This window comes from Fulmarus glacialis, unplaced genomic scaffold (genome assembly GCF_000690835.1).
Source record: "Fulmarus glacialis isolate BGI_N327 unplaced genomic scaffold, ASM69083v1 scaffold27118, whole genome shotgun sequence".
NCBI classification, from domain to species: Eukaryota; Metazoa; Chordata; class Aves; order Procellariiformes; family Procellariidae; genus Fulmarus; species Fulmarus glacialis.
In genome coordinates this window covers 17,963-43,678 of record NW_009230658.1, presented here as the reverse complement: position 1 = coordinate 43,678, position 25,716 = coordinate 17,963, and the positions used below count along the sequence as shown (strand labels likewise).

At 37.0% G+C, this 25,716-nt stretch overlaps 1 protein-coding gene across 1 annotated transcript in view; it reads right to left on the bottom strand.

Annotated features, from left to right (window-relative positions):
• The window catches only part of UBE3A (ubiquitin protein ligase E3A), a 49,172-nt gene that overhangs the window by 9,225 nt on the left and 14,231 nt on the right, over positions 1-25,716 (bottom strand). Inside the window, exons 4-6 of the mRNA XM_009584321.1 lie at positions 23,806-23,850; positions 12,933-13,243; positions 7,714-8,969 (exon numbers count right to left, since the gene is read on the bottom strand). Of these exons, the coding sequence (XP_009582616.1) occupies positions 7,714-8,969; positions 12,933-13,243; positions 23,806-23,850 (1,612 nt within the window). The remainder of the gene's footprint in view (positions 1-7,713; positions 8,970-12,932; positions 13,244-23,805; positions 23,851-25,716) is intronic.

Genomic DNA, 25,716 nt, shown 5'->3' with positions numbered 1-25,716 from the left:
AATCACTCTAAGCACGTATTAGAATTTGGGGATTAACACAGCAAGAAACTTACCACAGATCTGATCTGTTAGCCAATTAAGTCTGTTAGCCTTCTCCATTTCTATTCTTTTAAGCACTTATTTAAAATAAGTTAGCATTGTGTTGCACAAAATTCACAGAAAACAGTATGAAAACAAGATGTATTACTGGGATAATTGAGTTCGTCTGAAAATGAAAAGAGACTGCAATCTGATCTACCCATTTGACAACGAATGGTTTTGTGAAGGGATTTAACAGATATGTTTTCAGAACCTTCACATAGTAATTTACAGTTGAAGACAGAAGACAAGCCTTTGACTAGTAGTTGCATCTCAGAAACAAAGAGCTGGGGGAAAAAAAACAGAAATAAAAAGACACCAATAGTCAAATCAATCCTCTTTCCTCTTGACCCTAGTGACGAAGCCTCAGAAATCTCTTGCTCTTATTTCTTCAGTGCCTTTAAACAGATCTACCACATTGCTTGCACGAAAGTGAAAATTCAGTTAAGGTCAAAAAGTTGTGACGTTTCACAGGAAAGGGTTTCATGTCTATATAAAGGCCATTACAGGTCTTTCACTTTCTTCCAACAAAAATGTGTCCTTTTAGTAAATCAAAAGTTATGCAAGAATATTTTGCAGCTGATAAGAAATATGCTGCTTAAAACCATAAACATATTGGTTAAACCTGTGCAGCATGATTACACTAAACATACCTACGTGGCAAAGAAAACTCAACAACAGTGAAGTAAGGTACAGATGGACGTGTACATTCCCCTGCCAAGACCATATTACTGGCGAGATTCACCTCTAGTGTGGGCTAGTGCAAACTGTATTTACCAGCAAGTGTCCTTAACATGCCGATCCATTTCTTTTTATTTCACTACCCTACCTTATCCACACACACATGTCAACACATCGTTTACGTCCCAGAATTTTACTACAGAAGTGTAAAAGAAAACAGGAACAGGACAGAGAGGATAAAGGCAGCAATAATGACACCATCAACAAGACACATTTTCTCCTGGTAACTGCCAAGGCAGCCAGCCATGCTGCAAGCAGCACAGTGTGACGGGTGACAGTGACAGAGCTAAGGTGGTTAGCATAACGGCTTTGGAGACTTTGAAGCTCCTCCTGCAAAAGGAGCATGTGGGGAAAGAATTGCACTAACTGGTATTGAAAACTAGTATCAGGAAGAGAAAGAGTAACTCCATAGCATATAAAGCTCAGTTAAAAAAATGGAGGTAAACCACGAAGACCCCAAGAACGAGAGCAAGCAAATTCAGATTAGCAGATTGAGATGTATATTAAATTACAAGATTATGTGGAAGACTTAGTTAGGTACTACCTAAAGCGGTCTGTCTATTTGCATATATTCTATTGCATATAATTTGCAATGAACTATTTTTCCCCCCTAAGGAGACTAAATAACATTTATTCTTTGAAATTCACTGTGTTTTATCAACAACACTTCTGCAAAAACATGTTGCAGTTCTGCCCCCATTGGTATTCTCATCACATGCTTCCCCTAACAGTGCAGTTTCGCGTCTTGCATTTCATGTAAATCTTAAAACTACGCATATTATAGATGTGTAAAAAAATTTTGTTCCTGAACAGGAGGACAACGGAGCTTAAGCCATGTTCCAAATACAACTGAGACTTTTTAAGAAGTATTACCTCTGCATTTCTTTTGGGACAGCAACCTTTTGTCACAGCGTAAAGGCTTTCTTGTGTCATAGAAATACACTTACATTAAGGAGACTGCTCATATTTATACATATAAAGCAATTTAAAAAACTATTTCAAAACGTTTTTTTGGCTGAGAACTACGCTGCAGTGAGTTATGTAAAAGAAAAGCAGTATTAAAAAAGGGGAAGGAAACATTCTTAGTTGAGCAATGCCGACTGGGCAGATTGGAATGCTGTGCTGATGTCTGCGAGGGAGTCAGAAAAAAATTACCAAAAAGCCAGTATTTTGAGTCAAAGCCTAATATTCCTTGAAGTAGCTTCTATAACCAGGACAATGTTGCTAAGCTGCTCAACTAAAGGTTGTGACTTTAGCTGTTCCTTTGAACATCCATGTCTCAACACTGATGCTTCACAAGAAAACTGGGACTCAGTGGAAAAAACAGCATTAGTCATGATAGTAGAGAGGCACTGAATTTTAGCAGAACTGCAGCAGTGTTTCTGTAGCACAGAAGTATGAACTTCAGTTTAAAGTTGTTTGGTTTTTGCATTTTTAAATAATCAGAGCTACCCCAATTGTGTCAACACAGATGCTGCTAGATAAACCCAATCTATGTGTGTGTGTGAATTCCCAAAGTTTTAGAAGCCAGTATGTTTTCTGTCATGACGGTTTGACTGGCCAAGCAGATGAAGTCATCATTACATTTTCCAGGGACTTCCCAGAAAGCATGTGTATAGCATGTCTGAAGCAGTAGCATAAAAAATTGAGTATCTACGAATTGAAAAGCTGAAAGGTGAGATATGATATTATAAAGAATATCTGTATTTTGTTGGCTGAAACATGATATTGCACCACAGCATAAGAGATTGTGTAATTTACTTTGCTTACAGAACAACATTGTGCTTTCCTGAAAGACAGGAATCTTCCATTGGATGACAGAAACATGACATTTAAAAGCTTAACGTTAAACTAAACCAGAGTTTAGTTACCTTCTTAAAATTGATATTAATTGAAATAACCTCTATTCAGCTAAAAATGATCAAAAAACCTCTCAAGTTCTAGCAATGTAACATAAAAGTTCTCTTTAAGGCAGTGGCAGGAATACTTCCCATGCTAGAAGGCAAAAATGACACGAACACAACTAATTTAAGTATGAAAGTATCAGTGACGTAAGTCGGTCACTACAATTTCTGCAAAACTGCATGTGAAGTAATACTTAAGTGACTAACAAGCATCCTCTCAAGCTGTACTTTATGGATCATGCATACATCACCAGAGTCACGACATATTCTGCACGCAACCAAGGCACACTAGTGCTGAGATTTTCAACCGAACACACATAAACATTGACTTAAGTTTAAGGGAACCTTAAAGCTCATGGAATACTTTGTTGCTAATATACTATGAGAGAATCTACCTGCTGGCCTCAGTTGTCACATAAAAGTTTTTGCTCATCAATATATTTAGCAGTCATTTACAAGCAGGAGAAGCTTGCTGCCTGCCAGCCATCTACATTCAATGTGAAATTTGTCAAAGTGAGTTTCTAATTTGCGAGCAAGTACCAGCCAGACTCTGCTGAAGGAATCCACCACACTTCCACTTGCAGAACTCGTGTGTCATAACTCACACCTTTTAAATTACTGCCACCTGAGAATAAATCCACATACAATCTGTGCAAAAAAAAAGTAAACTCAGAGGAAGGGGATGAAAGAAATAGCTGTTGGGGAATGAAAAGGCAGAAGAGGGGATTTAAGGATAAACTTCCTTTCATTACTACCACATTCAGGTAACATGACTCTGCAGGAGTAAGTTAACATCTCAAAAGAAATGTGTCAGACACAAAAAAGCATTAACTGCTTTCAAGAACTGCAAACTCAGCTACCAACTCCCAAATGTAAGGGTTCCTTAATAAAAGTGGGGACCAGCACTTCACTATTTGCAACCCCACCTCCCAGTGACTTTTCAGACTAACATACAAATAAGTATACGATAAGTATATAATACAAAGAAATCATGTGTTAAGTCCATTTCAATAAAAAAAAAGAAAAATAAGTTTCTGATGCAAGTTTCATACATGCAAAGAAATCGAATAATGAATGTGTAAATAAAATTTTTGGCTAGATATATTTGTTCAAGGGTGAACTACGATTCTTTTAATAAGCAGCTTTAAACAAGTTATTGCTTCAAAGGTATTTAAAAGTATTGCTTCGAATTCCATACAAAGAAAAAATCCTACAGTAATTAAAAAACAAACAAACGAAACACTTACCAGTGCTCATATCGGTTTTAATGAAGTCCAAAAAGTGAGATGTACATAACAAATTCTAAAAGTTTGAATATTAAATATTGATAAAAGAAAAAAGCTTGGTGATAACATAATTAGCTCGACCAATTAGCAGAGAAAGACCTGTACTTAGTCCATTTGCAAAAAGAAATTATGAAGGCTGATCAATATATTTGCTTGAAAAATATCCAGCATCAATAAGGAAAATATGAATAAGACCACCTCAACCTAATTTTAATCAATATTTCTGAAAATGCTTTTACCATGAAATTATCAGAGTTAATTCCATATATAATCAAAAAAGTCTGCAGTGGTTGTTCTGTAAAGACACAGGTCTAGTAACATGAGTATGTAATTACTTACAATTCAAACAAGTCTGTAAGTATTCAAACCCCAGAAGTAAAAAGTGCAATGTAAGGGTAAAGATACTGGAAATCATAATTACTTACCTTTAGTTTAAGCATGTTTGGAAACATTCTGTCACTGAACAGATCTAAGAATACACTTTTAGTATTGAAGACTATTATCTTGGCAAGATCTTCCTGATAGTTTTCAGTGAGACCCTTCCAAAGTTCAATACTGCACCAGAAACTGCAACCATCACTGAAGCAAACTCATACAACGTAGCTTTCACTTAGGTTTGATGCTGTCAGGGCTACTACAGAAGCACATGGTACCCATCTTTGACCTGCAGTTCCAACTTTGACTACAATCAGAGATAGAGCAAGTCACTTTAAGGATTAGGACATAAGACTGAAGGTCTTCATCCAGACCAATTACAGGCCAGTTAGGAAGTCGAAACAAATTGTGACATTTGCTAAGGGGGAGAAAAAGAAAAAATACCCCCAAACCCAAAAAACTTCTCAACCTGTTACAGGAAGCATCTGTGTAACAACAGCATGCAATTATTAAACAGATCAGGCACCCACTGAAAAAAGTGCAAGATGACAGTGTGGAACAGTATTTTCCTTACGAAACTTCTCCAGCTCCCAGCAGACTTGAAGCTTAGAGACTTCCTGAGGTTTGTTTGTGGGTAACATCAAAGTGCCTGTAACGCCCATTAGCTTTTGATGGATATTTCTTTCACGAAGAGCTACAAGTTCTGGGCAATGACATCCATAATTTTAAGGTAGACTGTGTGGAAAAAATACGTCCTTTTGCTTATGTTAAGCCTGCTTCCTGATAATATGACTGGGTGCTACCAGTTGAGAGAACTCGTATTTCCCATTCAACTTCTCCATGCCATCTTTTATGTCATTTTATGTCACCTGTTTTACCATTAAGAGGACTTTACAATCTCTCTGAAGAGACTCTGAAATCTCTGAATGTATTCCTATTGCATCCTTTTTGATACTAAAATGAGAATAAACAAATGAAAAAAGAGACATAGGCACACCACAGTAAACAGAGATACTGTATTGTTTAATTCGCTCCTTTCTTAACTTCTAACACTTCCTCAGGAATATTTAAAATCTCTTCCTTGAACACTGATACTTCACATCATCAGTTAAAACATATCAATAGTTAAAAGGTGACTTCTGTACCCGCTACATATATTTATCAAATTTTCTCTAAGTCCACATCATCTCACAACAGCTACTTTGTTGCATCTGTTTGACATGGCACACACAGTTCCCTTCCTCCAGCTAGGATGCTGAGTCTTCATTCATCTGCAACTTACTGTACATAACCTATTTTCCACTTTCGAGAAATGCCTGGGCTGCACTTGCTCTCATTGACTAACACTACAGTTCAGCTCAGACTGCTTGAATTTAGAACAATTCTTTTTGCTTCATTTTCTGTCCCAGAATAAACAGTTTAAAATTCTTACTCTCCTTGAGGATTTGACAGAGTCAGATCACCATAATTTAGCATGTTCTGACAGCTTAAATTAACAGCCGTAAGAGGATCCATGGCAACTGCCCAGGCATGTACTCATAGACTGCTAGGCTATGCAAGGGCTCCTGCAAGTGCATCACAATTTAAATTAATATGTTTGAGCTTAATCTGATTTAAACTACGTAAATTTCCAACAGACCAAGACTGTGCACAGCAATGACTGCTGTGGCCTTGTTGTGATATAGTAGCTGCACCAACTTGATGTTGCCCATGAGCTTTCTAAGCAACACTAAACATATTTCGTTGTCCTCAAAGATTTCAACTTCCTTCCACAACAAGCAACATGTGGAAGAATGCCTTTTCTCATACTTAGAGATTTTCCTTCCCATCATCAGTATGAGGAGGAAGGTCTGCTTATTCTCTGCTGGAACTGACATTAAAACAAACATCTCCCTAAAACTAGCTCTTATCCTCTTTTAGTCCATCCTCTTCTAAAGAGGTAGTACTGTCCCTCCCTTTTTTCCAGTATTTATGTATCCCAAAGCTGAACAGAGCTTTGGAAATGGAAATAAACTCCATTACAATAATGTGACAAAACATAACTGGATAGAACTGTAAGTCTGATAGGTAGTGAAATTACAAAGAGTATTCTTAAATTAGAAAACTGGTACATAGTAGGGTTTAATCTCAGAACAGTGTATTTCTCATTTGCCTAATATAATAATTGGGTTTACAGAGAGAAGCCACTTCTGCATCGCAATTTTATTTTTCCTATTGGTACTAGAGACAAAGGTTTTCCCTGAGAAGTCATAATATCAGCAATTCCCATGAAGCAGCTAACCCATCTGGAAATTCAGAGGTACACAGAAAAATCAGTGTGGGAGCTCACTTAGGGCTCTCACAACTGACCTTCAGTAGCAGTTAAAGAAGTCAAATTTAACGAGAAGTAACAGCTGGGTTGAGAGGCAAAAAAGAGGTACTTTCCCCAGAGTCTCCAAATACCTGTCTGGCTCTTCAGCAACAAGCTTTAAAGCCATGGTTAAATTTAAAATTTTGCACAGGTTGTTGTGCTTTAATAACAGAACACAGAAAAATGAACTTCCGAAAAATAACAGCTTTAAGCAAAAAATAAAGGGAGGAAGAGTCCTAAAATTAAAGGACATATGTATGAAAAAAGTTTACTTGAAATATTCTTTATAATTTGTATCCTGTATAATTCCCATCTTCCAAAAACATGTGAACAAATGGCTTTAAGTTTTATCTTAAGCAGCCAGCATATTCAGAAACAGGCTGCTCTCACAGTTCTCAGGTGCTAACAGGTCTTACTTCTCCTTTCTCAGTCAGTATTTGCACCAAATTGCAACAGTATTTGCGAATCAGTATTTGCACCAAATTGCAAAAACTCAGAGAAGCGAGAAGTTCTACTTATCGTGCAGTCACTCCACACACTTTGCATCTAGAAGTTCAGAAGTCCACAAGAAGAGTTACACAACTGAAAGGCTTTAATTTCAACTTCCATTTGAAAAACCCTACTATCAGAAGATGATCCAAGACAGTCCAGAGGACAAAGAAAAATTACTGAAGAGAAGTTCGTCACTCTCACCATTAAGAGTTGTAATAGTGCAGAATCTGTTAATGGGGAATAAGAACTACTTGACACAAAGTCTGCAACCACTCTGAGTACAAGTGTTTCTGCTGAACATACAAATCTTCAGCAGCACACTTATAATTCAAACTTAGTATGGTAAAGCTATTTCAGTTTCTTCTAGAGGAAACCTAGTACATAGAACACTGCACTCACACGCAGTCCTTTTCAGTTAGTCAAAGCCCACGTAGTTTGCACTAGTCAGAACCAACAAACCTAAGTTCCATGTTGCTGCATGACTTACCCGGACGAGCGCATCATCTATGATGTGATCACGTCTCACTTTAAGTCGCAAATACGGGTTGAGCTGCTGGCCTTGAACTAAGCTGTAGAGCACAGTTATGCGTCTTTCACTGTACATCCGGATTCTATTGTCATAATACAAACCCAGGTTCTTGGTAACAGCATTCAATATGAAGGGACAGGTCATAAAAGAGAATTTATTTTCTGTTTCTACTTTGAAGAAAGTGTAGTCTTTGTCCATTTCTAGAACATCATTCAGTGGTTCATTAATAAATTCTTCAAAAGGGATAAGTGGTTTTCTGCAATCTATAGTTTTAACACCAAGTTCAGTTTCCAGTGGGTCCACTCGAGGACCTTTTTTATTTCTTCTTTCCTCACCCAACAGCTCTTGAAGAGTTAGTTCACTTGATTCTGGGATGGGTTCTTCATCTTCCTCTTCATTATGATCTGTATCCACATCCCCTCCTACTACATTTGCATAGTAAACCATTTTCAAGCACTTTGAAGCAGCGACAACAGCATCATCATCATTCACTAGGTTACGACTATTGAACTCATTGCTTATGACTTTGTAAGTAATAAGCTGCTGAAATGTTTCCATCATTCTCCGAATTTGGTCTGCTCTGTACTTAGACCACAATCTGACCAGTTTTGCTTGAGCTGCAAGGGGTAGTTTGCTCATTGCTTTGCAAAACAATGGTAGAGCCATTTCCAGATATTCTGGGCTATGAAGATTGCCATTCTCCATAACAATAATAAACAAATTCAGATAGTTAGGATCCCGAGAGTACACATTATGGTAAGTCAAGTCACATTCCACATTAGGTGACAAGTACACAAGTGCATTTAAAAAGGCAGTTTCTATTTTTTCATTAGAAAGTAATCTATCATAGACCCGTCTGACTGCTTCAATATCTACAGACACTTCATCTGGGCCTAGTTTTTGGAGGTTATTATCTCCCTGTGTGTTATCACCTATTCTTGACGATGAAGATGATGATGCGCCTGAATCTTCTTCCATAGCAGCAGCCGAACAGGCAGCTTTTTCCTTTTCATCTTCATCTTTGTCTTCATCCTTTCCTTGAAGAGACTTGAGCTCCTCCTTGGTGTGCTGCTTGGCTTTTCGGAAACTCTGTACCAATGCTTCTGCACTAGAAAATACTCTCCCAATCACCCGGATTAAAGGGGAATAATCCTCTTTCTCTCGACATAGTTCAAGAATTTCATAAATCTTGTCTTCTGTTAGAAAAGTCACATCTATAAAAAGAGAAAATACTGATTTTTATTAAGATAAAAATTAAAAAGATAAAATACTTCTAATTTGCTCTACTCAAGAAACCTGTGTATCATATCACCATTAACACTAGAAAAAACAGTGTCAGTGCTGGATAAATTCAAGACAGGTACTTTGTAATTTCATGAAGAAACATGATTTCATTCACTATGATTTCATAAGATATTTTATTCATGGATGTCGATCAGAGAACATGCTCAATGGTAAAACTGTTTTGCTGCCAATTAACTACATTTGGTAGTTAACAGTATTATATAGTCTAAACAACAGCAACTCAATCAGTAAGATGCTTAAACTTTAAAAGACTTAATGAATAAGACTGTGTGACAATACAGTCTTCTGGTAAATTTGCACAGTTAATGCATAAGTCATTAAACTATACACAAACTAAACTGTATCAACCTCTTTTTTCAAAGATAGCACACGCATATGTACTTCACACATTCTTTCTTCCTTAAAAACAGATCTTGAAGAAAAGATTCAATGATTTGTTTTGTTGTATATTAATGGGAATATGTTTTCTTATTTTATTTTTAATGCTTTCTGCAACTATTTTTATACTAAACTAATACCTGAAAATCATCCCAAAAACACACAGTACACGCTCAGAAATTTATGCTGCCTCCTAAATTACACACACAGTTGAGTATGTGGGTTATTTCTTTGTGCATTAGGCCTCACTGAGATAAACAACTTGCATATACTCATTAACATGCTATTCAGATGAACAAGCTGGTTTACACACATCATCTGCATGGGCTCCAAATACCTGTCTGTTCCACCTCCCCCCGAAACCCCTGAAATGAAATAAGTCATTTGGTGGTCCATTTGTTATTTGAAATCTTCCTTTCTCTTTAGAAAAGAGAAGGAGAAAACATTATTTATAGCTTTCTATGCTACTTCTCAAACAGAACCCACAAGTGCTTTCACATCAGGTGATGATTTAGAGTAGGATTACCACATGATCAGACCCTGAAAAGATGTTCTAGTTTAAGCAGATTCTTCTAAACTGACACACAATTTAGAACTAAACCTGAATCTGTTTAATAGCATCTCTAGAGATCTAAAAAAACCATGCATCACAGGATGGTATTCACCAACCACGCTAGAACTACCTCTGTAGTTCTGTAGAAAGAGGGAAGTGTATCATTTTAATAAAGACAGTTATATGTTAAAGTATTTTGAAATGTGATTGCCTACACTAACATTCATTCCAAGCAGTCATTAAATTAAAAATACAAACTAAATGCTGCAAAGACAGACAACCTATTGATTTTCACAGAGCCCCAAGCCATTCTTAGAACACATATAACGTAGGAAAGACTCAGCTTATGTCATGCTACTGAGATTGACTTCCAACCAATTTGAAGACAGTGAAAAAGCTTCAAAACTAAAATGTCCTGTTAAAAACAACAGCATTGAAAATATTATGAAAGGATTTAAGGTTAGTGAATCCTCTTTATCTGTTGCAGTGCATGCTCAAGAAGCAAACTTGCCTAAAAGAAATTTAACTGCTGACACAGATGCTGTTCCATGCCATAGCTCCTCAAAATGAGGACCATAGCCTCAAGTTCACTGACGCTGGATTGCAGAGGTTATTCATAGCATAAAAATTATCAGCAAAGTTGACAATTTAACAATATAACACATTTCAGATTTCCATACTTACAACAGAAATTCCCTAGTCACTCTTTTACAAGTTTTGGCATTTAAGGAACAAACCATGTGCTATTTGCAGTTAAAATATTTACTATAACCATCAGCAGTTTCATAACAGTTTTAAGTCATATCCTGTGACCATCCTCTAACTGAGTTGGCATAAGGGTCTGCCCCATTTTTTTACTTCACAGCAGTGACAACAGCTAGAGAAAAACAAACAAGGTGAAGCTTTCTTCTAACTCAAGTCAATTTTAGCTGACTCGTCTCTGAGTATGTGAGCTTTTACATGCCTTCTCCTCTCACCCGTTCTACTGCAACTATGTGATCCAGCGAAGTAAAGATACCTCCTCTCAGACCTTGTTCTCAGTAATACTCCATGACAAATCTGTACATGAAGTCCAGCTTTAACAGTGATCCTTGACTGTGACAAAGACTGCATGTGATCTATATATTGCCAACAACACACTCCCTAATTAGCAAATTTATTAATTATCTTTTCATTATCTCTCACTGAAGCTTTGTTATGATTGTGTGCTCACTGCCTGTCCACTGACCTTCTCTGTTCCCAATTTAATGTTTTGGTGATCAAAGCTGAAAATAGCTTCCCAGGTAATTATAACACTGATTTTGAAATTGCTCTCTCTATGTGACTACATTTGTAACCCATGCTTTTTATATATTTGCAATTTCTCTATTTCCTTCCTCTTTTTGGACTGCCATCTAAGATATTACTGAGATGCTGACAATGGTCTCCAGATACATTTTTCCCCAAAGGTAAATAGTCTTAGGGCTTAGCACTACAGAAAAGTAATTTAAACAATTCTTTCTGAAGGGCATTTCTTTAAATTTATTTAGAACCTTCAATCCTATGTCAAGCATAAAAGCAAGCTGCACAACCTTTTCCTTGGCTTTTTCAAACTTAACTGCAGTTTTCCCAGTAACTGTTGCTGCAGATAGACCTTAAAAAATTTCAGAGCACTAGATTCCTTAGACATCATCCAATTCCAAAGGTAGTAAGAGTCTCAGATGGTCTTTAAGAATGCATTAATACTCTCTGTCCATACAGCTACAAAGACAGGTCAATACTTGTGATGCTGCAACAGACGAAGTCAGAAGATAGAAGAGTCATTGCTTTAGACAACAGACTGTCTCTGGAGATAGGTATCTAAGAGTCTTCTCAACTTATCTTGGGGAGAGAGGACGTTAGGGTTGGGGAGAAGGAGGAAAATCCTGTATGTGCACACCTCCATTAAAAATACACAAAACTAAGAGACAAATCACAAAACAGACCCAATATGCCTCTTGCCCATCTAACACTACACTGGCTCCCCTCTCCCCTCCCTGTTTGCCTCTTTGCTTACTCAGATCATAAATAATGTGGGGACAAGTTATCCTTGCATTCTTTATCCTTGCATCAGATAAAGAACAAACTGATACAGATATTGACTGGAGCATCTTAGGTCCCTGATAACACAGTGCTATGTTTTATTGCCGATTCTGTAGGTCTTTTTATTTCTTTGCTGTAAACAGTTCTTTAGCTAAATTTCTTTAGCTAAAATGAACGAAACTGAACTTCTGTGTTTATACCACTTACTGCAACGATACTTAAAAAAGGTCTGCTCAAAGGTTAATGGCTTTAATTTCATTTAGCTTGTGATTTCTGTTTGCACCACAGGTTTTGACAACTATAATTATTCTTGTAGTATGTATTTACTATTCTAGAGAGTTGAAAAGCTAAATAGAAATCAGAAAAGACATACAGAACATTATTTCATTTTTGTACACTGGCTTAGAAATCACTTTGCTTAAACTTTTTTTAGCTTGGTAAATGTACTGCCTATTATCCACTGTATTGTTTTTTGTTCATCTGTTAAGTTTCTTAACTATTTCCAGATTCTGTGTTAAAGTATAACTTTTATTACTTATTAACTACAGAAGAGTTACGAAACTAGCAAAACTAAAACAATCATACAACAGCACTTAAAAAAACTCTCAATATTTGCAAAACCAGTAATCTCAGAAGGCAACAAATGCATACGGATTTTAACAGAGATGTGGTAAAGATATGGAAACAGTGTTCAGCATTAATCCAGCCATTTTTCAGAATCCATAGTAAAACATTTGATTGCCAAATATTATATTTTACTTAAGAAGTCAGCAGAACACCATGACAGTCAGCAGAATACCACCACAGTGAATTCTGTAGGGTTATATTCATGCATATTAAATGTGTTTTATTTTAGGAAAATTCTAAAATAACATCTTACCTTTAAAGTCATCTCTTGGGCCTTGCATGTCCTTCTTGTTCATTTTTCTGTCAGTGCAGGAATTGTTATGGGCACCTTTGGAATTGTTTTCTAGGTAGGCTGAGCTCGTTCCTTTCTTGGAGGGATGAGGATCACAGAGTTTTGCATTAATCTTATAAAGCTCGAGGGCCTTAATGGCTGCTGCATTGTTATCCATACGGAGAAAAGTTGGACAGGAAGCACAAAATTCATTCGTGCAGGCTTCATTTCCACAGCCCTCAGTTAACTGGTGGTAGTAGCGCTCTATTAGATGCTTTGCAGCTGCTCGCTTCCTGTAGCAAACATTCAAACAGTAAGTACAAGGATTAGTAGAGCTTTCACATACAAAGCTCATTCAAAAGCATCAGCAAGGCAGAGATTAGTCAAGCACTGAAACACAAGATTTCTGTATCAGAGAGGACACATCAGGAGATGTTTTAAATGCAGGATTCTCATCTTGACAAATGCAAATATATTTAAGACAATTTAATTTGTGGGTCCTATGTAAGTGAAAGGTAAATCCTGTTTATGCACTGTTTTCAGCTTTACATTCTAGTGTTACAGTGGACACAGTCTTGTTCAGTTCTGAACAATCTCAACTGTCACTGAAAAAGAGAGCAATTTAGATGCAAAGCAAGGCTGCAAGTGAAACAGAACTGGATTTCATACAGGTGATTGAGTCTGATGTATAGTACTGAGGTATGGTTGCCACTGACAGAAGGAAAAGGCATGAAATACAAATGATCCAGGCATTTATTCAGTAATACTATCAATACTACAGCAACAGGATATAAACCTTTTAAAAATTTAAACCTTTTTTTAAACAAGATCCCAGATGACTAAGTTATCTGATATTTAGTCTATTTAAATCCGTAGGAAAAATATTCCTTGGTTAATTAAACTGATGACAAAACTACGATCAAAGATGAGCTCGAAGCTGAATATATCTCTCCTCAGCTTAATAAGGTACATGGTTCTCTAAAAAAGCTATTTGCCAAATCCTCCCTTCTCCTGCAATTACACATGGCAAGTATGTATTTTGAAGAATTACAACCGTATCGCTATACAGTGCTCAGTACTATATATACACACACAAGAAAATTTAACTGGCCAATTAATAAGGTCACAGACTTTTACAGAAACATGCAAATGGTAAAGACATCGCCGGAAAGCTGCAGGTAATTGGGACAGAAGAAGCTGCATGCAGCACCAAGAGCACCATGTTTCACCACATTTTGGAAAGAAACCCCCAAACCTTCACTTCATTTAAAAACCCAAGTTATTAGTGAAAAATATCAACTATGAAACATTTCAAACATTTTGATTAGGTGTAACATACAGGCTTTTAACCTAACTTTAGTGATACAGTACTATGAAGATTAGAACATGGGAAGCAAGATTTTAATCAGAATTTGTGATATTAACTTAAAGTTGCCTTTTCAGATGTTGATGCATGCACAGATTCTGCATGAGAACTGAAGTGCTAGACCCACTGGTACTACTCAGCACTTGCTGCACCTAGCTGTTAATGCTGGCTGGTTAAGTATCAGAGTTCCAATGCAGCTGCTTCAGAAGGGAAAATGTCCTCAAGTTCTGAAAGTAACTGTTGAGGTGTATATTATTCAGCAATAACACCTTTGATCCTTCCCTTTCACCCTTCAAGATCTCATGATCCTAGAGAAGAAAATATTTCTTACAAAGAAAACCATTACCTCAATGTCTACTTGACCTTCCAAATGCCCCAGTAAGTTCCAAGACAAAAAAAAAAAAAAAAAAAAAAAAAAAAAAAATTGCCCCTCAAAAACCCCCCAAAAATTCAAAAAAAAAAAAAAAAAAAAAAAAAAAAAAAAAAAATCAAGAGAAAGGTTTCTCTGGCACCTCGAGACAGAGGTGGAAGACCATAAAAAAAACCCAAAAAGCAGCACCAGCAATACCATGAAAACCACTACTGTATAAACAGGGAATAGCTGTATTCTGATTCAAGAAAAGAGTTCCAGCCTCTTCAGTTTTTACATGTGGACTTAGGAAAACCTGCCTCTCTCCACATACATATAAAATCATAAGGTTTTTTTGATCTTGTCTTTCATACTTCAGCTTTTAGTATAGAGGCTTTAAAAAAACCATCAGTTTTTTAATACAGCTTAGACCAGGACATGATTTCTCAGACATCTATTTCTGAATGCCAAGATTTCATGCTTTGATCATTTTTGACTTTCAATCATTCCAGACCTTCAGATTTAGAGTGTGAAATATTGTCATTTGTAAGCAGATAAGTATATCATGTGAAAGCCTTTCTTTGTTAATATTATATTTTTACACCTGAGCTATGGCCACCTGTCTCGCCAACATGCTCCTTATTTATTCCTCTTGCAGTCTCTCCTATGCATTAACTTGATGCCTTCATGAAAGCTCACCCCAACTCAAGTTGAAACTTACTGTTCCTTTCATTTTCCTCCCTCTCTCTCACTGACCATATTTTCCACAGTGCATAGAAAATGGCAGTTACTTCATATACACATTATCATTTTAACTTTATCCTTCCTCATCGCATTTTCCTTCCATCTTGTTGCTCCATTGCAGTCTACAAGTAGTTCACAAGTTTTTTGCCATAATATTGATGTTTTTGACCTATGTAACACACCTACATGGATTGTCACAGCTGTTCTGTGTATGTATGTTAGGGGTGTGTGTGTGTGTGTTTTATTTCCCTAAAGCAGCTGGAATTGTTACTCAGATTAAATATACTGTGAATTCCCTAAGAGGAAGGAACTTATGTTTTCAAACTGGAGAAATTGTTAGTCTTGAAGAGGCATGCACACCTTTCTAGCTTAGGTAAGATCTAGTTTGAATAAAGTTATTTAAATGTATAAACACTGATATATTAACAACACATTTTATCCTGTTAAACAACACTCCACTTTAATCAGGTCACATCTGAGATGCCAGGAGACAAAGCTAAGCTTAGACTTGTCTCTAACAGTTAACTTCTGAGGGACTCAAGTTTTTTGCTTCCATTTTTTAACTACCAATTACTTCTCAAACTATGCCATGCCTACAATAATGCAGTTTGTACAAACGTTTTCATTTTGACTCATGGCCACAGACTCACTGACTCAAGTTCTATTAGAGACGGAAGGTTTGACTGAAAGTTAGAATTTTTTTTTTTTTTTTTTTTAAATCAACTATGGAAGCAAACAATACAATGTACAACAGCACTAGAATACAAAAGTATTAGAATTTCCCCCCATCTCTCCCTGGCAGCAATTCCACAGACTTTTGATATAGCTTCAGATAAATTATTTAAGTAAATAAAAAACGTGGAGACTTAAAGTGAGGATACAGACCTAAGAAGGTAGAAGGCTTGTTACTGAGCCTTCCACAAGAGCTACCCTTACTGAGGTCCATCCATGAAAGTGCTTACAGAGAACGCAGTTCTGAGTAAGCCAATGTGCGATTTTATGGAACAGTAAGATATTCCATACCATGTTCCCGTTGGGTTACTTGAGGGATTATTGTCACTGTACAGTGCCAACAGCCCACATTTCCATATCATTCAGAAAAAAATGTATCATACCTTCTCTGTTCTCCAGAGGTGAAAACTTGATCTCTTTCTATATTCCCCTGCTCATTTAGTATGTAGAAAACTTAAGTTCTTAGCCTAAGGCATTAAAACTGGTTCGTCAAGCGAGGTAACACAAAACCCCTCTCTATTATTAGCTCACGTTATACAGTGAAGACTGCAGCTCCCTTTAAGTTCCTCTACAGGGATCTTAGAGTAACTAGTCCCTTATAAACTCAGTGACTAGTTTACTGTACATTATCACACAGACACCTTCTAGTGTAGCTAAGACTGCAGTGACTGACTTGCATATATGTTTGCAAAGACTCACACTGCTGGTGCACATCCAAGTATGAAACTGCACTGGTGTGGCTGCAAGTTGTAAACATTTCACAGACATATCACAGGCAAATCCTTAAGCCTTAAGGGTAACTTCTCACACAGTGGGCCTTGTATAACCTCCTCAAGAAAGACTCGCTACTTCAGTGAGGGGGAGAGACACTTAAAATAGACATCATCTTCCTTCCCCAAAGTCCAACAATTTCACAAGCACTTTTTTTCTGTTTAAAAAAAAAAATTAGTATTCACTGACTTACTTTTGTAGTACTTAAGGAAAAAAGAATGCCTTTAGGCTTTTTAATTGTTCTTTAACTAATAAAAAGCCAGATAATAAATACTTTGCACTTGTAATTGAAATGCTGCCAAAACTGTGGAGTATCACTAGAAACGTGCACCACTGAGCCTCTACCTTTCTAGATACTTAGGCCAAGGTGCACTGGGCTGCACTTTGGGTTGTAAAGTAACTTTTGAATGTCTAAACCACATACAAAACAGGGATTGAATGCACTGGTTCAAAAGTTCCTACGTAACAGCATCTAATTTGCATTTCCCAAATATCTTAAACTACATACAAGAAATGGTACATAAAGGAAACTTTTGCGACAGAGAAAATCAGATGTTTAAGGAATTTTAGAAAAATCTGAAGCATATAATTCTTCAGAGCAAGAATTTTCACCCAAGTTTCAAAACTTGCCTGACATTAAAAATATCTGCATAAATGCATCATTTTTGTTTAAGTTTACCTAAATTTCAGAAATACTTGTGAAAGTTTCATACTTGTCTGGAATTATCAGTATGAAATGATGTATTTCTGAATGGTTTCTGCTTGTGACACAACAACTTTTACATTATTTCTACACAGAAGTATCACATTGCTCCAAGATGGCCAATTTTAGTAAGTGGAAATTTACAACGGCCTGTTTTAACAAAACTATTAGGAATTCAGAAGTTTATAAGCCAAAATGTTTATAAGCTGTTTTCTTTCTTAGCACAAAAAAAACAACAAAAGTATTATGTGTGTGGAAACTAGAGGAAAATTTATGTTTGTCTTTCGCATAGGAAAAAAACAGGGACCATTTTTTGTAGTACTAATAACAGAACAGCTTTCAGTATATGCCTTAACAGACAGGAGCATAAAGAGATTTATACACCGGCAACAATTATGCTATACTGTGGAAATAAGATGACCAGCAGACCAAAAACAGTTAAAAAAAATGTGGGTTATGGATGGACATCTTTGTGAAGTTAAATACTGCTTTCTGAGAGTTTCAGTTTCAAACCTTGCACGTTGGTTTCCTGCTTCTGTTTAGTTAGAGTAAGAGTAGCGCCAGAGAAGACAAGCTTCCAGTAACAGCACTGCACGCACAGACCCTTTTGAAGTGGCCTGCACACCAAACTGCCAAATGCTCCACCCAGCACCGGAGCAGAGCCCTCTGTTCCAGCAGTGTTGTAACACCTTTTGCCCGCCTCGGCCACTGGCACCCCAGCGAACGTACGTCTGCAAATGCACACGTGCATGGAGCTTGCATTTTCCAAACCACGTTCTTTCCAGTGTGATGGGCCCCGATAGCTGGGGTGCAGACTGTGAACTCCCTTGGACCATACCGGCTTCACCCAAGGGACCTCCCTCCCTGCCACGTATTATAGATCCACTGTGCCTCCGGGAACATCATGTGCTGACAAAGTCAAGCATGGCACTTCCTCAGGAAGGGCGAACCTGAGAACAGAAGAGTTGTCCTGGCTTTATGGAGCAATGAAGAAAGACAGCTAGAGAGAGGGGGTCAAGAACACAATCAGCACACATCTCTCAATCTTGTCTCACAGACAAATTATCTTGCTACAGTCCTATTAGAAAAGCACCCTTCATTACTGCCTCTTCCTCTTCAGGTTATTAGCTCCAGGTCATTCCACAGACCAACTGGTTTCATCCCCTGGTTCCTATCTATCCTTCTTAAGACGGCATGCAGTGCCCTGTCACCTATGCAATCCCTCCAACATTCAATTAGCCAAAAAATTGAGAGATGAATAATGCATCAATTATACCCTGGCTTTTCAACCCAAGCAATTTCAGGAAACATCCCGAATTCCAGTCCCCTCCCTCCCCGCAAACATTACAGGCCTGAAGCCATCAAATAACTGATTATGGGGAAACAATTATTAGGCAATTGTTGTAATCAATCAACATATGTAACTGTAGGCATACTTGACTGTTTTAAATACTATGCTCACATTTACAGAATCAGTGCCTTTTGAAAAGGCAGGGAGAAATATAGCCTTCATAAAAAAAGTCCATAAATTTATTTAACTACAAAGAAAAAGTAACTTGAATTACTGCTGGAATAAACTTATTACTAAGTTTAGGACTAACTTACAAAATCTTACTCTCTCTGAACAAATTTGTTACTCTTAATATTTTAAAGAAAAAAGTACACAATTGTTATCAGCTGTTAAACTTACAAAGAATAATCATGTCCAACCGCACAAAAACATTTCAACAGTTCTCCAAATTTTGTTTCAAATTATCAAGTAAGGAGTCCTAAACTCTAATACTCTGTACTGGTTATGAAGCCACAATAAGACCAACTTTGTCTATTGGAAAGAAATGAAATGATAGTAACTTCACATACTTGCAGGAATCACTCAGTCTGTCTTTTATATTCAGGACAAAACAAATAATGAATATTTTATCAAATATTAAGCAAAATACATATTCTTTAGTACCTTCCAAGTTGTTTTCCCTTGGTTAAAGAAGTTGTGGCACTCAAGCAAGTACAATTAAACTTCATGTTGTACTCTACTGAACAAGCTTAAATTTGTCAAGTATGAAATTTATACACTGTATTCTGATCAACCAAAGAAAGGAGATTAATATTAGCACTGCAGTGAGATATCAAAAGATAGAGACAGTAACTTGGAGACACTGATTGCCGTCGTCTACTTCTGGACCATTGGAGTGTTTCAGTAGTAAGCATGATATACGAGACAAACTATTTCGGACAAAAATACTGATATAAGAGGAGAACTGACCATAGCAACATGTAGGACCGACCTGCAGAGAAGAGACCTAAATGCTGATCAACCTTGTAGTTTGAAGAAAAGAGCCCAAGTACAGGAAAGGGACAATCACACAACTCTGTTTTCAAGCTATTAAAAACTCCAGAACATTTTTTTTAAGTTAGGTTTCCATGGTAGCATTCTTTTACTATGCCTTCATTCTGCATGACGCTGTCCTAGAAGGATGACCATGATCAGGGAGAAACTAAGTGCAAATAACATGGATCATAAGACTTAAAGACCCAAGTTTCCAGTTTAAGAACAGGCTAGCATTTGTGGATTAGACAGCTCCAGAGAGAAATATCTCCTCTTTAAGCTTTCTTTTTTTTTATTTTTAACTGGTAAATTTACAGCATCCTCCAAGCTCCATGGGAACCAAGGTCTACAACACATTTGCTTCACTTCAGTTATATTTTCTAGTGCAAAATCTGGAATTTCTTTTCTTTCAAATCATTATAAAACTTGGTCAACTTATCTTACTGCACTTTTGCTCTTGGAAGCAAAGGTAAGACAGACACTTAATTGTAACTTAAGTAGTTGCTAAATTTAAGAAAGTAATAATTCTTGAGTAGAGTCAATGCAGTCTTATTAACTGATGAAGTTTCCTCACGGGAATCACTGCCTGGCTAAATGATGCCTTGCAAGAGGCTCTGAGAGGAAATTTTTTAATTCGTCCTAGACAGATCACAGTATAACACAGTGCAAGGCTGCAGGAGTACATAAAGATACTTCTTACATCTTTTCCTTCCAAGAATGGCAATAAACAAGCAGCAAATGCCACAAAAATACCTGTATGTGGCAAGGCTTGATATAGAGGCTATGATCAGCACGTCCCACGGTTATGTTATGCAAACTCACCTGTGTTTTCAGCTATGAGGAAAGTAATTTAAGTCATTCTATGTCTAGAAAGCACTAGAATGGCATCTGAAAGTATGTACCATGAAACACTAATACAGTTACTGTATGTATCTGCAATGGTTGTAATTTGTTTTTAAGGCTGCTGCAGATTTTTTATTTTGCCATTCTTTCAAGGGAAACAAATGAGGTATCAAATCCACTCCAATGTGGGATGACTATACATCAACTATAACTGTAACAACACTTTAAATGGAGGGGTGTTCAACGACTTTAAAAAAAGAGAGAGAAGTTTCAAAATTGCAAAGCATCCCATCCTTAAAAACAGAAAAGAAAGATGAACGCGCAGAGAGCCATTGTATCAAAATACCCAAACCTTTGCCTTGATATCTGACAACATACAATACAGAGTGAAAATACACGAACTGATAAAAAGTCAGTAAAGTTAAAGAAGTTAAAGTAAACAATTAAAAATTATGTAATTTAGTGCTAAAGAGGTTTTAAGAAAGTTATACTAGTCAAAGCTGAAAATTAATGCAGACTTGTGACAGGAGCACACAGAAGATGCTGATCTTAAAAATTCAAAGACTTGAATGAATGCTAAGGAAAAGAGACTCCTAACTCTGAGCTAGCACCAAGATGTTCATTATGCATAGAGCTAGAATTTGAAAAGCTTGGGATAAGCTTGGGATAATTCTTCTTCATGGAAGAATTTGCTGCATAAGAGTCAGAAAGAGTCAGTAGATTTTTTTTTTTTAATTTATTTTAATTCATACATGTGAAACATATGTAACTATGCTCTTGGTGTGAAGCTTTGCAATGCAAAACACAGAAACAAATAAAGCAATTGTATCAGCCAACCAGAGCAAAAACAACTTAACCATTCATTGTGCAAATAACAAAACAGTAGCGTAAGTCCCTACATTTACTAATGAATTGAAGGCATGTAAATAACATAGTAACTATTTTAGTTACACAGTAGGCTTCCAGGTCACACTGTATTACCCAGCCTGCCATTCCACCTTACGTGGCAAGAGCAGCTATGCAGCAGGATTGCAGAAATACTCTGTAATAGGTGATGTACAGATCACATTGTGATACAGTTTTAAAAAAATCTAGTTTTGCAAGTATCCTATGCATTAATACTGTATAACTACTACTCAAACAAATACGTGAATCCTTACAGCTTGACTGACTTACATCTATTTTAGACAGATACCTGAAATCTACATAGTCAGGGCAATTCTGATCATCATTCTGCACCAAAAAAAAAAAAAATTCAGCTGTCACACAGAAAAGCTTGCTACTGTAGATTATTTTTTCAGGTTCAGTTTTAAGAAGGATAAATCACACACACACAAAAAGAACTGTCGAACTGCTAGAAAGAAAAATAGTTGTACTGCCTTTTCCTTCTGATTTATCATAGGTTCTTATAAAGTCTTTGTTTCACACCAGTCAAGATCCTTGTTTCTGACGCATCTTTCCTTACAATGGGTAAAAAGCAGTAGTCCAGCTGACAATAACCAGAGTGGACTACAGCCAGTCTACAGCCCAATTCCCTGTTTGGCTAGGCCAGGGAAACAAAAGAACACAACTCAACTTGCTGCAGGAACAACATAAAATAATGCAGCAGGGGCTGCTACTGGAGCAGGAAAAGAGACTATGGCAGGGTTTTTGCCCTGCAACCTCTGTCTCTAACACATGTAGCAACAGCCAGTCACCTCTCAGGTCTGGATCCCTGCAACCTGTGCTCCTAAGAAAGCAGCTAGACAGCACTTCTGTAACAGATGGCATGAAAGAAGGAAAAGCAAATTCATCCCAGGAGAAATGCTCCTCCTAGTGCAAGAAAAGACTTCACTGCAGTGAATTGCTAAAAACAGGAAAAGCGTTCCTTGTTTCCTTCTCATCACTTTTAAGGTTAGGTATGCACTCCAATGTGGAGGGGCTCACCTCAGCTTTGCTCCTCCCCACATTGGACAGCTACAGCAGAGAAGTCCTTGAGCAATTCACACTACATCCCTAGCCTGCAAAACATCCTGAAACTGGCATTCAGCCCACAGCGCATAAAATGCTAGACCACTTGGGGGAAGGGTGTGGAGGAGACAGTTTAAGGTCAGAGAAGTAGTTTGTGGCAGAAGAGAAACGAACCCAGATCTTTTGAAGCCTCAGACAGTACCCTAACCACTGGGCTACACTCCCTCTATTATTTTGGAACTTGTGCTATAAGCCAGAAAAGCAGAGTTTGTGGTTTCCCTATTTGAGTTCTATGACAGGATGGTTTGAATAGCTAGAAAAGAATCTTTGTTTGCTAACTCACAGAAGAATAAAATCTCAAATAACTTTCTTCTTTTTTTAAAATGGTCCCCTCATTCCTGCAATCCTTTTGAATTTGAAATTGAAATGAACATTTCAGCCTATCACAATCTTACTTCTAGTTAATCTTGGCTTCTAGGCTAATGAAGACAGACCAAAACAAGGTTCAGAACTGTGAGCAAGATGCTACATGAACACTGCTTAGTGAAAGAAAGCTAGTTTTCTGTTTCTAGAAGTAACTAGTATATAAATTTCCAAATTAAGTCAGACCTTTTTTTTTTTTCTTCTTAGTTCAGCAATCCATCTACTACAACAGATATGAGCAGGTATTGTGCCTTAGTACCGAAGTGTCTTCAAACCCATGCAAGATGTTAGTGAATAGCAGGTAGAAATTACACCCCTACTGTCAAGTCTGAATATAGGCCTGAAGATTTCTGACACTGTATTATGCTACCATCTACTGGTTCACGTTAAATTAAACCTCTGAACTTTTCCTTCAACCCATTCACCCTCAAAAAAAAAAAAAGACAAAAAGAAAAATCATCACAGTTTCTACAGAGGCTTAAAATTATTTTTCCATAGCAAAATATTAACTTGGAATTTTCTAAGGTAATTCCACAGTTTTAGTCAGCTTTTGTCTTTTTTTTTTTTAAAAGCAGGCACAAGAGTAACTGTTACATATGTTCAAAACATTTTTAAACAAGATATACTGAACTCATCCACTCTTTTACTTACATTCGGCTAGTTTCAATGTTTTCAGAGTGAGGTTCGCCTGGTGATCTGCAAATACAGATACAAAAACTTAAGCATTGTTTGTTATTTTAAGTCATTACAATATGAAGAGTTAGGAAAGGTGGAAAGTGATGATAACATATTATTGCCACTAAAAGCATCAACTTTTATGGACTTGCACATTTAATTTGTTTGACCAAATTCTAGAAGACAGTTTGTAACATAAAACCTGACAATGTAATTAAATGAAATTTCTTTAAGGAGGACAGAACTTTTTCCCCACAGCTTACGCAACAGCAGCCATTAGAGGAGAGTTCTGCAGGCAGTACTTCCGTATTCAGATTGCATAGTGCACCAGTTCTGGGCTAATTCTTCATAACCACTTCTGTAACCAAAATGTATACTTAAAGTTTATCAGTGATCAACTGTTACAAACAGATTCTCTGCACAGCTGGACTCTACGAAGCAGCAGCTCAGAAGCAGGTCTCAACAGAATCTCAAAACAAATTTCATGTCTCTTTCTACATGAATTTATGGACATAATCTCACAGGCAGCTTTCTGTTTCTTCCTTCCAGCCAACAGGTCAGCCAGTAATATTCAGAATTAGGCCTGGCATTTTTGTACACACAAGCAGCACCTGTGTTCAGCTTGCCAACCCCCTCGACTTAATTTACAGAGTTATTCAAGGGGTATAGTTCCATATTAACTTAAGTAGGCTAAATTATAGCTATTTAGCTCCTCCGTATTCCCATCTTCTTCCTTATGCCAGCACTGATTCAAGACGTTAACATTTCTCTTTTTTTTTTTTCCAGACAGATTATTTTTGTCGTCCCTTCAGGACTTCCCCCTACCCAGTGAGTGTGTAGCCAGATGAGAGTTGGTAGCTGGATGAGCCAGGAGACAAGGCAGTACAAATGCCCCAGTTTTGACTTCAATCACCTTAAGCTGCCTTGAAATCATATCCTTCACTCGGGTATAGATTTTGGTACAGTTGATGAGAACTGCCACGCTGGATACATTGCGTGAAGAGTGGAAATAGAGCACAGCCATTACAGTGAAACTCTGTAGCTTACATGAACAAAAATGCCTTTCATGATAGAGCTTTCTCAAAACAGAAGTGAACTAAAATCTGCAAATAGAACTCACTTTGTAGGTTTCAACGGAGTTTGCTAGGGGACTTCAGTTAGCATAGCTAAGCAGGCTTTGCCAGAAAAATCTGTTTGTAGGAATGGAATTTCTGAATTTCTCTATTTACTATATGACTATCTACACTATTCTAAATGCCATTGGAAATGACCTGTAGCCCAAAACATTTCCTTTTTTCCTATGTTTCATTGTGCTACCTTACTGGATGGTCCCTCCTATTAAAGCCTGGACTGTTTTCTGAATTCTCTACTAAAACCTTAGTTCCTTTACTGACATACCGGATCTTAGCAACTTTCTGGATTTTACCAAACTGTACTACATTAACAGACCCAGTGCCTAGAAAGCATTTCTGGCAGACAACTTAAAATTCCTAGGCTAGCTGGATACTATGCAGTGACAGATGATGCAGAACACAGGAAGTTGTTTGTTTATATTCCACTAAATTATAAAATTCAACGGACACTAGGGATGGAGTTCTGAACTTACTATCCAACTAACTTTATACTCATGCTTAAAATGCAAATACCCTCTAACTGGAAAACAACATAAAAACTGGCCAATCTCAAAATTTGGTCTCTACTTATTCCCTCCAAATGATGTTTCCCTTACTCATTAAAGTTCAGGACTGACGAGATAGTTGCTGACAAAAATAATGCTCAACAGCAAAACAAATCAAAATTTCATTTCATTTCCCTTAAACTCCAGTGACCAACACAAGTCACTAAATACTTAGCAGAGAGAAAAGAACCTCAATTAATTTTTTTTTT